The 14,661-nt window shown below is 51.7% G+C and overlaps 1 protein-coding gene across 2 annotated transcripts; it reads right to left on the reverse strand.

Annotated features, from left to right (window-relative positions):
• Positions 1-1,216: 1,216 nt before the first annotated feature.
• RASAL3 (RAS protein activator like 3) lies at positions 1,217-14,290 on the reverse strand (the record flags this gene model as incomplete). 2 transcript variants are annotated; one of them, XM_080935810.1, is made up of 17 exons in its annotated part: positions 1,217-1,744; positions 1,846-1,909; positions 2,576-2,733; positions 2,929-3,322; positions 4,022-4,140; positions 4,239-4,440; positions 4,515-4,751; positions 5,482-5,626; positions 6,225-6,369; positions 6,681-7,217; positions 7,653-7,751; positions 7,850-7,976; positions 8,350-8,417; positions 10,472-10,533; positions 10,640-10,718; positions 10,845-10,984; positions 13,915-14,290. In XM_080935810.1, 17 exons carry the CDS (start codon positions 14,288-14,290, stop codon positions 1,589-1,591), a joined length of 3,108 nt encoding a protein of 1,035 aa, XP_080791936.1. In that variant the 3' UTR covers positions 1,217-1,588. The 2 variants fall into 2 exon arrangements, with proteins under 2 accessions (XP_080791936.1, XP_080791935.1); XM_080935809.1 differs by having other exon boundaries at positions 8,350-8,420.
• Positions 14,291-14,661: the final 371 nt, after the last annotated feature.

The raw sequence follows: 14,661 nt of genomic DNA on the forward strand, positions 1-14,661 counted from the left end.
GCGACAGCCCCGCCGCGCCGCCATGATGAGGAGGTCTGCCCCCCCTTGTGCCACTCCGGGGGTGGGGGGAATCCAACGGGCACGCCGCCATATTGGGAGTGGCCAAGCAGGTCACTCTTAAAGGGCCCGCAAGACCTTAGCGTCTAGGGAGGGGCTCTGTTACCATGACAACATCCTGTCCTCTGCGCCCTATACTAGGTTTCTATACTAGGTTTGTTAATAACAGGTGAGTGGGAGGGAAGCATGGAAGTTTTTTCTTGGGTCATTCATGGATCATTGAGGACCCCACCCAGTCAGTCCTTAGCTTTCAGTCTGTCCCAATCATAAGGTAGTTGTCTTTCCTCGTTGTTTGTATTGGACTTCAACATTTCCATGACTTTATGTCTGCCCTGAATGCCAAGCTCTCTTCCACCTAGTCTTCAGGATCATAGCCTCCAGATTAGCCCATATACACACATCATAAACTGGTTGCATTCTCTCATCCATCACCCATTTGTCCACCCGTTTATCTACATGCTCAATCTGTCAACCACTCAACAACCCAATAAATAAATCACCTATCCATTCACCTCTCTAACACTTACTCATCTATCCAAAAATCCACTTTACCTGTCTACCCATATCCCCCCCATGTACCAGTTCATCGATTCTATTTATCCACACAATCAAGGGATTCAACAGTCCTCCCAACACCCACCCATACAGTTATCCATCAGTTGTATGTTTGTCTTCACCCAGTGAGGAAGACAGGAACTATGTCTGTTACTTTATTATTTTCCCATGACTCGTTTGGGAGTCCCAAAAGAACTCAAGAAATGTGAGGTGTGTTTGTGTGTGTGTGTGAGTGTGTGTGTGTGTATTTGATTACTCCTTTAGTTCAAGTATTAATTTCCTATTTTGAGGCAGCCTTCTCTAAGTAGACCTATCCATTTTGATTAGTGATGTGCCATAAACTAGGTCAAATGTTCAGTAAATTAGCTAGCCCAGTCACCTGTTTCATACACCTTACTGAGCCAGCCACAGAACTCAACTGTATTCTCACGTGCACTCCCTTCCTTCATCTGCTTCCAGACTCATCGCCGTCCCTGCCATACGGTGTCCAGGTTGTGATAGGAAGTCTAGAAAACTTCTGTCACTCGGAGCTTGAGGTCTTGGTAGGGGATGAGGTGGGACAGGTGGATAGGAGATCTGTGCTTCATAGAAAAGGTTTCCAGAATAAAGATCAATACCTTTAATTGATTATCTTTAACTAAGAGTTGTCCACAATGTAGAGAAGTTTTAGATACACTTTACAGAGGAGAGAATGGAATCTTTTAGAGGGATGACCTTTGATCACGCCAGTAGTGAGGATCTGCTAATCATTTCCATCTTGAGGAGACTTCAAATTAGGTAAGAATTTGGGAAAGGGAATGGATAACTAGTGATTTTACTGAAATGGAGATGTACTGGGCAATCTCACAGTTCCCAGAGTGATTGACACCTCCCACTCTGCCCGCCCCCCCCAAAGGCCATGAAGGGCCGAGGCAGTCAAAAAATCCTCTGTAGTGGCTCTCTTGGTTTCCAGACCATATGGAGTGGGGTGAAATGCTCAAGTGCCCATTGACAGATCAGCTCCATTGACACATGGTGTTTTGAGAGTCATGGGCTGGCTCCAAGATCCTGGTGTTTTTGAAAGAAGCTGTAGGCTTTGGAGGGTATCCCTCAGCTGGTCCCGAAAACATTCCATCTCAGTCAGGCGGTGCTCCTGGGAAGGCAATAGACGTGGGTGGGTTTGAGGTTGGGGTGGGGGTTTCCGGTGTTTACCAGGCAGACTCCTCACTCCTCTGTCTCAGACAGGAGACTTACCAGACTTTCCAGCCTGAGGCTTCCACTGCTTGGGAGACCATCCTTAGACTCCAACTTTGAGATCCTGTGGGGGTCAGGAGCAAGGGAGTGGGCAGGTCAGAAACAGGGAAAGTCCCTTCCATCCTGGGTGGACTGCCAAGGACCCAGCGGGCAGAGCTTGGAGTGGAGTTGGGGTTTGTTCAGATTAGAAAGCAGGGCATAAGTATATCCAAAGCAAGGTCTGGTTAGAGCTTGGCACAGCTAAGATGTACACTAGCCAAGTGTAGTGGTGCAACCCTGTAACTCGGGGTGCGGGTGGGGTTGGGGCTGAAGCAAGAGAATGGAGAGTGTGTGGTTAGCCTGGACTACGTTTAAATCAAGGAGGAACACAATGCAGACGGGGGGGGGGGGGGTGGAAGGATTAATTAATCATTTTGAAGGCGGAGACTGATCAATGGGCAGGAAGGGCCTCAGATGGCCCAATCAGGTGGTTAGGAGGAGCTGGTTGAGGGGGTGTGAGTAAGTAAAAAAAAAAAAAAAAAAAAAACTAGTCAAAGACAGGTGTGAGATTGGCCTGGCAGGGGAGAGGCTGCGAGTGTCTGAACTGGTAACTTGGAGGTGACACATCTAGGTTATAGAGCTGTTAGGGCCTGGAGGCAGGGGTGGTTTAGGCGGAGAAGGACTTTCTGAAGGAGATTTGGACCCTGGCGAAGGAGCTGGAATCAGAGCTGCGGTGAAGGGAGGGGCTTACCCAGCTCCCAGTCTGGAGTCCAGATCCTGCAGCTGACAGCGGAGCTGCTCTTGCTGCCCCGTCAAGGCCTGTATGTGGGTACTCAGCGACTCCACCAGATGGGAGAGAACTTTCTGTTCCTCGCGGAGTGCAGCTACCTCGCATTGTATTTCTGCTAGCTGTGGGAAGACAGTAGCTGTAATCTGACCCATCCTCAGGTCCCTTCCTCATTTTACCCCATTCCTACCCGTTGGGGAACTTGTAAAACGGGGAAAACAGTCTCAGAGTCAGATGAGCCCTAAGGTCCTTCCTTAGTCTGGCTCCTTATCCCCAGCCCGCCCCACACACCGGTGAGGATCTGGACCGGATGTCACCTTGCTCACTGGTCGGTGCGTTCCCAGAGTTTGGTATCGGTCCCCGGGCTGGTCCAGTTGGCGCTGCCACGGCACCGATGGCTTCCGAGGTAGCGAGGCAGAAGTCCTACTAGTCCAGGCCCGTCCGCAAGGTGCGGGGCCAGTGCGTAGTGAGCCTTTGGGTCGAGGTTTGGAACCCGCAGAAGGGCGATGGTAGGTAGGACGTCTGGCAGGGACGCTCTGTGTGCGTAGCACTGGCCGGGGCCGCCGCTGGGGCCGCTCCTCATCGGCCCGCCGACGGGCCCAGCTTCCGGCCCCTTCAAAGCTGCGCAGAGATTGGCTCTTGGAAACGAGAGGAGTGTGCTTGGGGAGGTCGCGGGGTGCCAGGAAGCCGGGCTTCTCCCCTGAAGAGAAGCTGGAGGTGGGATGTGAATATTCAGACCCTAACAGACTCTGGAGATGATTCCACCCCAGCCTGGAGTCAAAAACAACCCCACTTTTACATAGTAGAATTCTCTTAGGACCAGAATTGACTTTGATCAGACTCTGTCGTTGACTTCTGACTACTATCCCAACCTACTGTTTTCCCCCCTCTCTAGCTTTGGCTCTGACTTCTGACCTTGACCTGATCCTTTAAATTATTTTGACTCCAGTGTGACCCCAGGGCATCAGCCTCTGCTCACAAGGGTACCCACTTTTTTCCTAATTGACCTTATCTTCTCTCCAGCCTCTGGGCTTGAGCTGACCCTGTTGTTCTTGACATTTGATAGGAAATGGTCTCTAACCTGTGACCCCATCACTAGTCCTGTTTGCCCTAAGCTTTCCCTCTGCTTTTCTGACTTTCATAAAATCTTGTTTCCATCTGACCCCTGATTTGACCACATGGCCTTCATCTTTTATCCCAAGGCTACCTTCTCTGACCCTGGAGGAAACGCTTCTCTGACTTCTGACATGATTCCATCCCAGTCCTGGACTCTGGCTCTGTGAATGTTTGCCCTTTGACCACAGTGGGCGACTCTCTTCCTGCCTTCTTACACAATGCCATCCCCGGGCTCTGACCTCAACACGATCCCTCCGCTGCCACCCATGAGAACACAGGCCAGATTTGGGTTACCTGGATCTGACCGGAGTGGACAGCCGGGGAAGACGCATCGGCACAGACACCGGGACAGGCCGGCCCTCCTCAATGGCTCGAAGGATGGTGGGTAGTGGTTCCAAGCTATCTTGGGTCTTCTGTCAAGGGATATAAGGACAATGTCCTGTGAACTCTCCAGTGCCAGTGCCTCCCAGCCTTCCTACCCTGCACCCAGGGTTCTGAGTTCAGGTCACACCTGGTCAAGTTCAGCAAAGATTGTGCAGAGCTGGACATGAAGAACTGCCAACTGGAGGGCCAGGTCTCCACTTCCCTGGTAGCCACTAGGTGTGGCATCTGCATCCACCATAGCTACCTGGTCCAGGAAGTGTTGCATGGCTGGTCCATGATCTTCTAGGAAGCTATTCATAAAGGCCATGTAGGCTTCCTTCTCACCAAACCTGAGTTAGAGCCAAACTGGTTAAATCAGGACAGACACGTGCCAAACCCCCCACTCTCTGACCCCAACACCTACGGAGCACAGTTGGCGAGATTCTGGATGACCTTGGCGATGAGCGTAAGTGTTCGGGCTGGGCCTGGAGCAGGGTGTTCTGGTGCCAGGCCAAAGAGGCTAGGTGCCAAGATGGCAGGGCATAGGAGTCGTAGGAAGAGGGAAGCACACACCAGCCGGGGGCCCAGTGCCTCCGAGCCTCTTGCTTTGCATGCTTCACGCCAGTGTGAGAATACAGTGCCCAGTTCTGCCGGGAAGCAGCTGCGGCAGAGGAAGCAACAGTCAGAGGAAGGGGACAGGGACAGAAAAGTGCGCGTGACCAAGGTTTTCTGTCTAGGGGCCAGGTGCATAGGAAGATTACATGACAGGTCAGTCATCTACAATGCATGGAGCCTGTGTGCTTTCACTTCACTGAGCCTGTTGTTTGGGTTGCAGGGTTGGAGATATCCAGGATAACAGTACCTAGGGCTTGGCTTCCAGATAGCATAGTTGTGGCAACTTTTAGGTCCTGAACTTGTAGATTTGGGCAGAAAAGACCACATGGAAACAGAGGTCATGAATTTGGGGTGTCTGGGTATAATATAACACAAGATGAGGTTAGGGTTACAGAATTACTTAGGATCATAAATCATAGGATTAAGCATGCAAGTTACCCTAGGGCCAAGGGATTACATGCTCATGTTTCCCGTAACCAGTTTCATGAAATTTGGCATACAAGATCTCTTAAGGTCAAGGGTCATGGGATTAGGAATATGCACCATCTGAAATTAAAATCTTATGTTGACCAAGGTTAGGTGGTCCCAGGTTACTTGGGGTTAGGTGGTATGGGACAGTGTAGGTAGCCAGACACAGCCGGTAAGACCGGTGCACTTAAATTTGACTTGGAGGTAAGCCTGTTCCTAATAGTAAATCAAATCTGAACGTCATGCATCTTGTTTGGCAGTGGCGGTGAGGCAGGGGCTGTACTCAGTGCTGGGTCCCCGATTCTCACTTGGAAGAATGGATGATGTTTTCAAAAACCTCCTCACAGCTGTTTCGCAGTCTAGCCTGGTGTTTTGGCAGCTCTGGTGTTGGGCACTTGCTGGGGTCCACTTCACAGTCCTCAGTGGAGGCACAGAGACTCCGCACAACATCCCCTGCAGTCCAGCACAGGCAGTCTCAGGTCATGAGCCCAATCACAGCACACCAGCCTCCAGCCCTGTACTGGCTGGTTTTGTGTGTCACCTTGACACAAGCTAGAGTCACTAGAGGGGAAGGAGCCTCGGCTGAGGGATGCCTCTGTGAGATCCTGCTGACCAGGCATTTTCTCAACTAGTGATCAGTGAGGGGCTCCTTCCATTGTGGGCGGTGTGGGTGGTGGTGTCTCCGACCTGGTGGTCCTGGGTTCTATAAGAAGGCAGGTTGAGTGAGCCATGTGAAACTAGCCAGTAAGCAACACCTTTCCATGGCTTCCGCATGGCCTTCAGGATCTGATTTCCCGACTCCCTTCAATAATGAACAGCAGCGTGGAAGTGAAAGCTAAGCCCGTTTCTCTCCAACTTGCTTTTTGGTAATGGTGTTTCACTTGTTGCTGTAAAAACCCTGTCTAAGATAAAGCCTATCTCCAACTTACTCTGGAAGCACCAAACATCGTGGGGGAAATAACTCCACTTCCACCCAATCACCATTCACTCTCAGAAGGCAGTCTCGCCCGGGGCTTCCTGGACCTCTGGCATAATCCCTCTCTCTGCTTACCCAGGGTCTCCTGGAGGTACTCCTGTGCCACCAGTTTCATGTATTCATCAATGGCCTTTGTGGCTAAGGTATTTTCTCGGAAGAGCAGCGCTTCGCGGCCTCCACAGCGCGCCAGCTCTGCGGTTCCTAGGTCTGTCACCAGTGCCTGTGGAGGACAGAGATCACATCGAACAATCTTGGAAACCTCAGTCATTGGCCCATCTTTCATACCTAGGCACAGGCCTGGTGCCTTTTTGCTGATATTTAGGCACACACCCGTAGCAGAAAGGTGCGTCGGGGCTCTCCTCCTCAAATGGGATCATTTGAGGGTCTGCCTCTCACAGTTCAAGGCCAGGTCCCTAGCAGCTGAAATTCTAGACGTACAGCACTTGTCCTGCCCCTCATGGTGTCCCACCTCGCTGGACACTGTGCAGGCTCTTTCCAGCACAGCGCTGTCTGCTAGTCAGGGCTTCTCACCTGCGCTCGGCCGGTGGCTCGTAGTACGCGCACCATGGCTGCTGCCAGCTCCTCCTTGGCCTGAGCAGACAGCGCGGGCTCCAGCGCCCCGCACAGGCGCCCGTAGTGGAAGGTGAGGAATTCGGCCAGCTCCTTATAGCGCTCGGACGGCAGCACGCGCAGACATCTCACCCTGATCCGCGCCCGTAGCACCGCACCCGCCGGCGCCCCGAGCACGGGGAACCAGCGTTCCAGGCCTGCGGCAGGCGAGCGAGGGATGCTCACCTCGTCCAGCTCCAGCACCACCCTGCCCACGGTTGTCCCTGCCGGGCCTGCTCCCCGCAGCCGCAGCGACAGGCGACGGGCAGGTGGCAACGCCTCGAAGTGGAAGCGTTCGGCCCAGAAGAGTTGGCCTGGGCCGGCCCGGGGGGCAGTGCGCGCCAGAAGCGCGCCATCCAACCACAGCTCCGCACGCACTCCGGGTGCAGCTACTCGGGGTAGTCCTTTAGCTTCGTGAACCCACACCGTCAGCCACGTCTCTTGCCGCTCCATGTTGTCCTACATGCAGAAGTGGGGTTGGAGGGGGTGTGTCGGAGATCTCTACGCTCCAAGACCCAAGATGCCCACGGTAACTTCTTGATGAGCACCGCGATCTGGGAGCCTTTCTCTGGGGGATATTGCAAAACCTCTTGGGGAAGAGGCTGGAGTCACAAATATCTGGGAGTCCTAAGCAGAACACATCTAAATTTGGAGGAATGTCTTACACAAAGTTTAGGATACAGAGGAGTAGCCTTGGGCTGAGGACTTGGTGACCAATTGGTAAACAGGACTTGGGGAGCGAATAGGTGGAGAACTGGATACCGGGGAAGGTTTGACATTTATTGGGGCTGGTGTGTTGCATGGGAGGTTTGGGGGGACAAACTGGGTGGTGTAAATGGGGCAGGGCCTGGCTGGTGAAAGGGTTTTCTGTGTCTGTCCCCTCCCCTCAATGACCTGGCTCGGCTGAAACTGCCGACGAAGGTCCTCAATCCAACGGTCTCTCTCAGCGCTCGAGCGACAAGAGAAACAGCAGCTCCCACCTGCCCAGGCTACCTGTTTGGGATGGGGCGGGGGGGGGGGGGTCGATTGTTTAATAGAGGCTGAGATGGTGCCAAGGGGTTAGTAGAGGCTAAGGTGGGTCCCTCAGTTACCCGGAAGCAGTGTGGCTCGCCCAGGAGGCTGGGATGCAGCGGCCAGACTCTCACGTCTCTCTCAGCACCGAGGTCCAGCTCGGACAGTGTGGCCAGCGATTCTCGGGAACCAAGAGCACTGGGGGGTCTGGAGCCAGTGAAGGGGAACAAGGCGTCATTCTTCGTTCACTCAGTCCTTAGCTTTCTAATCTTTAGTTTCCCTAGCTGCTGTCTCTTAGCGATTGATCCGCTGTTTCCTTTCCCCACCCCATTCCTTATGGATGTCCATGCAATCTTGGGAGTTCCTAGATCCAGAGTCTTCGGTGAGCTTCTATTTCATTGGAGATGACTCCCACCGTTCAGCCAGGAGATGAGAAAAAATAGCTGGGGTCTTTGTGGCCCCAAGTTCACCTGGCATGGAACCGACTAGAGAGAACCGGCAGGGGAGAAGGAACCCAGAGCTGCTGACCGACCGCAACAATGTTGCAACACAAGCCTTCCAGCTTCGCAGAGACGCTTACCCATCTCGAGGGGTGTGGGCTCCCAGTTCTGACTTGGCCCTTTTCTTCTCCTTCAGCCTCTTGAGTAACTTCTAAAGAGGCAGAGAGGGGTGTGAGCTAGGGAGAACCCCGTGATCTTTCCTCAGCTTTGTCCCCACCGAGGATCTTTGAGGGTCCCAAGTCCAGGCTGCACTAACATCTGGAACCAGCAGATGCCATTTAGATTTATGTTGTGCAATGCTGGGGCAAATGCTTTCAAATCACTGGCGTTATCTTCCCCTGCCCAACAGCTTGCGTTTCTTTCCCCCTCCTCTCCCCTCTTTCCTTCCCTGCTTCCCACCTCCCTTACTCGTGCCTTTTGAGTCACTGTCCAAGAAAGCCAGCATGCTCTGCAGTAGAGGTTAGCCAGCATGCTCTGCAGTAGAGGTTAGCCGGCATGCTCTGCAGTAGAGGTTAGCCAGCATGCTCAGCAGTAGAGGTTAGCCAGCATGCTCAGCAGTAGAGGTTAGCAAGCATGGCAGATAGAAATGGGCAGGGACTGTTGAAAAGCTCAGAGTGTCAAGGAAAGCAAAGGCTTTTGGCCAGTATTCAAAAATGTAACAGAACAAAAGGAAATTGGAAAGTAAGACTCATTTCGTTAGAACTTGGAAAACCAGGCAGGCTCCCATTTTTGATCTTTAGGATAATTTTTTTCATGTGTTCTTGTGTGTGATGTGTATGTGTGTGCACACATGCATGTGAGCGGGCATGTGTACACATGTGTATGTGGAGTGCTGAGGCTCTGGCATCAAGTTTCCTCGGGTGCTTTCCACCAGGAGGCAGAGTCTTTCACTTGAATCTAGAACTCAGTGATTCGGCAGCTGTTGGATTGTTCTGCAGATTCCTGGCCTTCACCTTCCAAGTACTAGACTCACAGGCAGCCTTCCCGCTTCTCTAGCATTTTCATGGGGGCAGAGGATCCAAACTCTGGTCCTCATGCTGCTTAGCTACTGAACTATCTTCTCAGCCCCAGCAGCTGCATCTCTAAGGTACCAGCCACTCACTTCCCTGAATTCTCTATGCACCCCTTGTAAATATGGAGGGAACAGGGTGGTGGATTCATACCTATCATCCCAGCAGTCAGGATGCAGATGCAGGAGGATTGCTGAGAACCAGAGGCCAGCAGGAGCTAGGCGTGGTGTATGCCTTTGATCCCAGCACTCAGCAGGCAGAGGCGGTTGGATCTTTGTGAGTTTGAGGCCAGCCTAGTCTACATAGTGAGTTCTAGGACAGCCAAGACTACACAGAGAGCCTTCCCAAATAAATAAATGAAGGAAGGAAGGGAGAGAGAGAGAGAGAGAGAGAGAGAGAGAGAGAGAGAGAGATCCAAATAATACAAAAGCAAGAGAGGAACTTTGTCATTAGCTCTGGGTGACAATAGATGCAGAGGCTCAGAGCTGGCCAGTGACCTAACCATGGTCTATTTTTTTCCTGGCCCTCTAGGCTGAGGACTGTGACTCCCATTACTCAGGAAGCAGAGATCATAAAATTAAAATAGTCATTGCGTGTGTGTGTGTGTGTGTGTGTGTATGTGTGTGTATGTATGTGTGTGTATGTGTGTATGTGTGTGTATGTATGTCTGTGTATGTATGTGTGTGTGTATGTGTGTGTATGTGTGTGTATGTATGTGTGTGTATGTGTGTGTGTATGTGTGTGTATGTGTGTGTGTATGTGTGTGTATGTGTGTGTATGTGTGTGTATGTGTGTGTATGTGTGTGTATGTGTGTATGTGTGTGTGTATGTGTGTGTGTATGTGTGTGTGTATGCGTGTGTATGTGTGTGTGTGTGTGTATGTGTGTGTGTATGTGTGTGTATGTGTGTGTATGTGTGTGTGTGTGTATGTGTGTGTGTGTGTGTGTTTACTGTTCAGTCTCAGTATGTACTCTGGCTTCTTGGAACTCACTATGGAGCCTAAGCAATCTCCTTGTCTCTGTGACTAGATTACAGCCATGCACCACCACACCTGGTGCTAACGTGTGCGTGTGTGCGTTTTATGAAATAGGTCTGCAGATATAGTTAGATGGTAGAGCATGTCTGAGGCCAAGGTCTGGGAGATCTTGTTCTCCCCTGCCACTCCCCGACCCTGTCAAACTGGCTACCATACCCGGACATTGTGGGCCTGGTTGGAACCAGTAGCTTCCGGCTCGGTTTTTCCAGGAGTCCGAACTGTGGGTGGTCAGGGGTAGGAGGTTGAGAGTAGAAAGCAAGGTACATTATAAATCACTCTGAAAGGCTTCTCCATCCTCCAGCCTCCCCAAACCCCCAAATTTACCTGGATCCTTGAGGTTCCCCAAGGCGGCCTGCATGCTGCTTTCTGAGCTGGCACTTCCCACTCGGATTTGACGAGGACCCTGTCCTCCCATACAAGTGAGCAGTCAGAACGGGAAGGCACACATGAGGGGGGTAGGTACACTTCTGGTGTTCGCCCCCTTAACGCCAGCTCTGTCCTGTTCCCCTCCCTCCCCGGCTCTCCTTACCTCCTCCTCACCGAGCATCACCAGCCTTCCTTCCAGCAGGGTAAAGCCATCAATGTTCCAAACAGGCATGTCCGGAGTGGGAGGCTCAGGGATCCGTGCAACAGGTAGATCTGGGGCCACTGCCAACTCCAGCCCTGGCTCTGGGAAGAGGAGGGGATGCTGATTTCAGAGTCTCCCCTTCTCCCTCTGAAGGTGCACGCTTCAGCAAAAAAAGCAGGCTGGGTGCCCTTGGGCACCTCTTTACTTCTCCAGGATTTGTTCTCCACAACCCTAGAGGTGGACACGGCCCACCGGCTCCCCGTGCAGAACTGTCAGTGCTCTTCATGATTTTTCTCACTCAGTCTTCAAAAGCCATTTAAAGAGCTTTAGAACTGAGTCCCAGAAAGGCTGAGTGGCCTACCCAGAACCACACAGCTTAGGGTGTGATTAAGCCAGGCTTCTAACACAATCATTCTTAACCAAGAAACTGGGCAAAGGTGGGCCTCGTAGCACACGCCTGTAATGCCAGAACCTGACATACTGAGCTAGGAGGAGGATGAGTTCCAGGCAAGTTTGGATTAGTAATTTGAGACCTTATTCTAAAAATGAGGAGGGACGGAGAGGAGGAAGAGAGAGAGGGAGAGAACGATGGGGCACGAGCTGTGGCCTGTTCTATAGATAACTACTCTAGGAACAGCAAGGTGCTTCAACAGGTAGAGGTACCAGCCACGCAAGTCTGATGTGAATTCAACCCCCGGAACCCACATAAAGGTGGAAGGAGAGAACAAATTCTACAGTGCTATCCTCTGACCTCTGCATGCTGTGAACACACACACACACACACACACACACACACACACACACACACACACACAGTGGAAAGGATTCATTTGAGAATGGTATAGAAAAAGTTGTAAGTCTACGGGAGTTTTCTTTCTTGGAGTGGTGATGATGGGGGGTGGGTCAGGAAGGACTTGACCCTGACAGAGGACATGCGCACTAGGTTCTGAACTCAAGTTTGGATTCCACTCAGCCAAGTTGAAAGAGAAAGGATATGGAGACTCTGAACAAAGGCCGGTGGTCGGGCAAAGCCCAGGGAAATACAGGGAAGGGCAAGAAGGCTGAACTGAAGTATCTGCAACCACTTAGGACTTGGGGTTTGTTTATCGGTGGTGCTGGGGACTGAGCCCCAGGATTGGCTTGTACTAAGCATACACTTCACCAGTGTGCTACCCGATCCCCACTGTGGAAGATGTTGAGCTAAGAAGGAGCAGGTTTGTTTGGTAGAAAGCTCTGTCTGGAGCCTATGTAGTGGGTAACCTCTGACACTCTACTGGGTCTCAGAGACTGCTTCTGCAGAACTGGGATCTTAGCTCAGCAGCAGAGCACTCACCTTTGTGTGTGACTTCCTAAACTGGAAAGAAAGAAAGAAAGAAAGAAAGAAGGAAAGAAAGAAAGAAAGAAAGAAAGAAAGAAAGAAAGAAAGAAAACAGTTGGGCATGGTGATATACACCTTTAATTCCAGCAAACAGGAGACAGAGACAGGCAGATCTGTGAGTCTGAGACCAGCTAGATCTAAGTTGTAAGACCCTGTCTTGGACAAAAAATATCCTTATAATATGAAACCACTTTTCTAAATATAATATTAACGTGGGGTTGCATTCTATGACATTTATCTAGTTTGTGCTTGTACACACATTTGTCACGGCACAAGTGGAGGCCAGAGAGCAACTCGAATTTATTTACTTATTTATGTAGGGTCATATGAGGGTCAAAGGACAACATTTTGGAGTCAGTCTCCTCTGACCATGTGGGGTTTCAGTCTCCCCTCGACCACCAGGAGCTTTTACTTGCCAGTCACAGATCCAGAGCCTCCTGTGTTTTGAGATAAAGCCTTGTTATAAGGCTTAGGCTGGCCTAGGACTCAAGACCCGACCATCTCCCGCTCCTGCCTTCCCAGGGCTGGGATTTTAGTAGCTCTGGCTCTAAAATGAATGGAAGGCATTTCAAGAATTTCTCGAAAAGTGCTGAGTTAGCTAACCAGGAGCTTCCAGGAAACACCAATCGGCTCAGTTTATTTTCTACCCCGTTTTACCACTAGGGGTGATACACACAACCCCACAGCCTCTCCCATGTTAAACAAGTGCCCTCTACCACTGAGCCACATCCGACGCCCTAACTCTGTCCTACTAATGGGTCTCTTGGTATACACTAGGCCCTGGTCTCCTCCCGTCTCTCAGTTCTCAGTTTGCAGCATCCGCTGTCTTCAAACCGACGTCATTTTTCTGTCTGTAATGCCCCCCCCCCCCACTACAATGAGAACTCCACCGGGCAGGGAGTGTCATCTGCTTTGCTCACAGCTGTTCTCAGTGCTTCGGCCTAGACTAGAACCAATTCGATATTCAAAAAACTGCTTGGGCCAGCAAGATGGCTCAGAAGGTAAAGGTGCTTGCCACCAAGGCTTACTGTCTGACTTTGATCCCCAGGACCCACATGATAGAAGGGAAGAGTTGACTCCTGAAAGCTGTCCGTTGACCCCCCATGTGAACTATGGCTGGCTTGTCTCCTTCCCAATATAAATAAGTAAATAAATGCATGTTGTCCTCTGACCTCAACACATGTGTTGTGATCACACACACACACACACACACACACACACACTGAATGAATAAACATTTGCTTGAATGAATGAATGTTGTCTTTAAGGCAGAGATGGAGAATTTCACACTCAAGGAAACAAAGTAAGACAGGGGCTATACATAGGCAGCTGAAATCCGAGCCCAGTCAATGGCTTGGTTACTGGATACAGAAGACAGCAACCATCAGGGCCAAGAACCATTAGATATCCACACAGTACTAAAGTTCATCCATTCAATGTCCCTTTCTGAACCCCAGCTGCCTATGGGGCCTGAGAGTCTTCCTCACCCCAGTTTCAGGGGAAAGATAGATGAGGCCTGCTAGGGGCCCCAGCCGCTTCCTGCTGGGTTTTCATACTCCCCACAACTTCCTGTGTCTAGAGGGCTGATGCTAGACAAACACCCAGGCATCCGGCCACCCAGCCTAGTCCCAGCTGGGTTGGGGGAGACTGTACCTGGGGCCTTCGGATTTGGCTTGGGTTCCAGCGGTGCCTCATTCCTGTGCCTCCCCCACAGGGACTTGGAAAACCGGAGGCGATTGGGCCGTGACTCCTTAGGGGGTGCAGAGAGGACCCGACGAAACAGAGATCTAGGGGCTGGCTGGCTGCTCACCATGGGCTCCTGATGGCTCAGGGTCCTTCCCCAGCCTGCGAAGCGGCCCCAGCGGAACCCTCTGGCTCCAGTGTGCCAACGATAGGATGTCAGCGGAGAGGGCAGCGAGGGCTGCGTTCGGCAATCTTCACTCTGCAAGGGTGGGTCCATGGCGGAGTCTCTGCTACAAGACCAAAAGGTGACACTTCTGTACATTGTCTGTCCACATTCTGTTTTCATCTTCCCTGGTCTCTTCTCAGCTTTGCCTCCAAGGAACAGACTTGAGGGAGCCACACGTACACCCTCCCTTACCTTGATTTCCTGACCAGTCCAGAACCAGCAGCCGTCTGTGCTGTGCCTGGCTTCCTTCCTCAGAACCTAGCTCCACGTGACCCTGTCTTGTCTTCCCTCCACCCACCCCCGCCCCCGACAGTTAGGCTGGGAGGGCATAATGGGGGCAGGATGCGGAGGTGGGGGGGGCATGGAAGAGAGGTTGGCAGTTCTGGCTTCTGGCGAGGTCTAGGAGGCAGTACAAACTTCTCTCTGAACTTCAGTTACCTTCTGTGAAGTGGGAACATGCTGGATAAATGCTGGCTAGCAAGGCTACAGGG

Source organism: Micromys minutus (genome assembly GCF_963924665.1).
Source record: "Micromys minutus genome assembly, chromosome: 22".
NCBI classification, from domain to species: domain Eukaryota; kingdom Metazoa; phylum Chordata; class Mammalia; order Rodentia; family Muridae; genus Micromys; species Micromys minutus.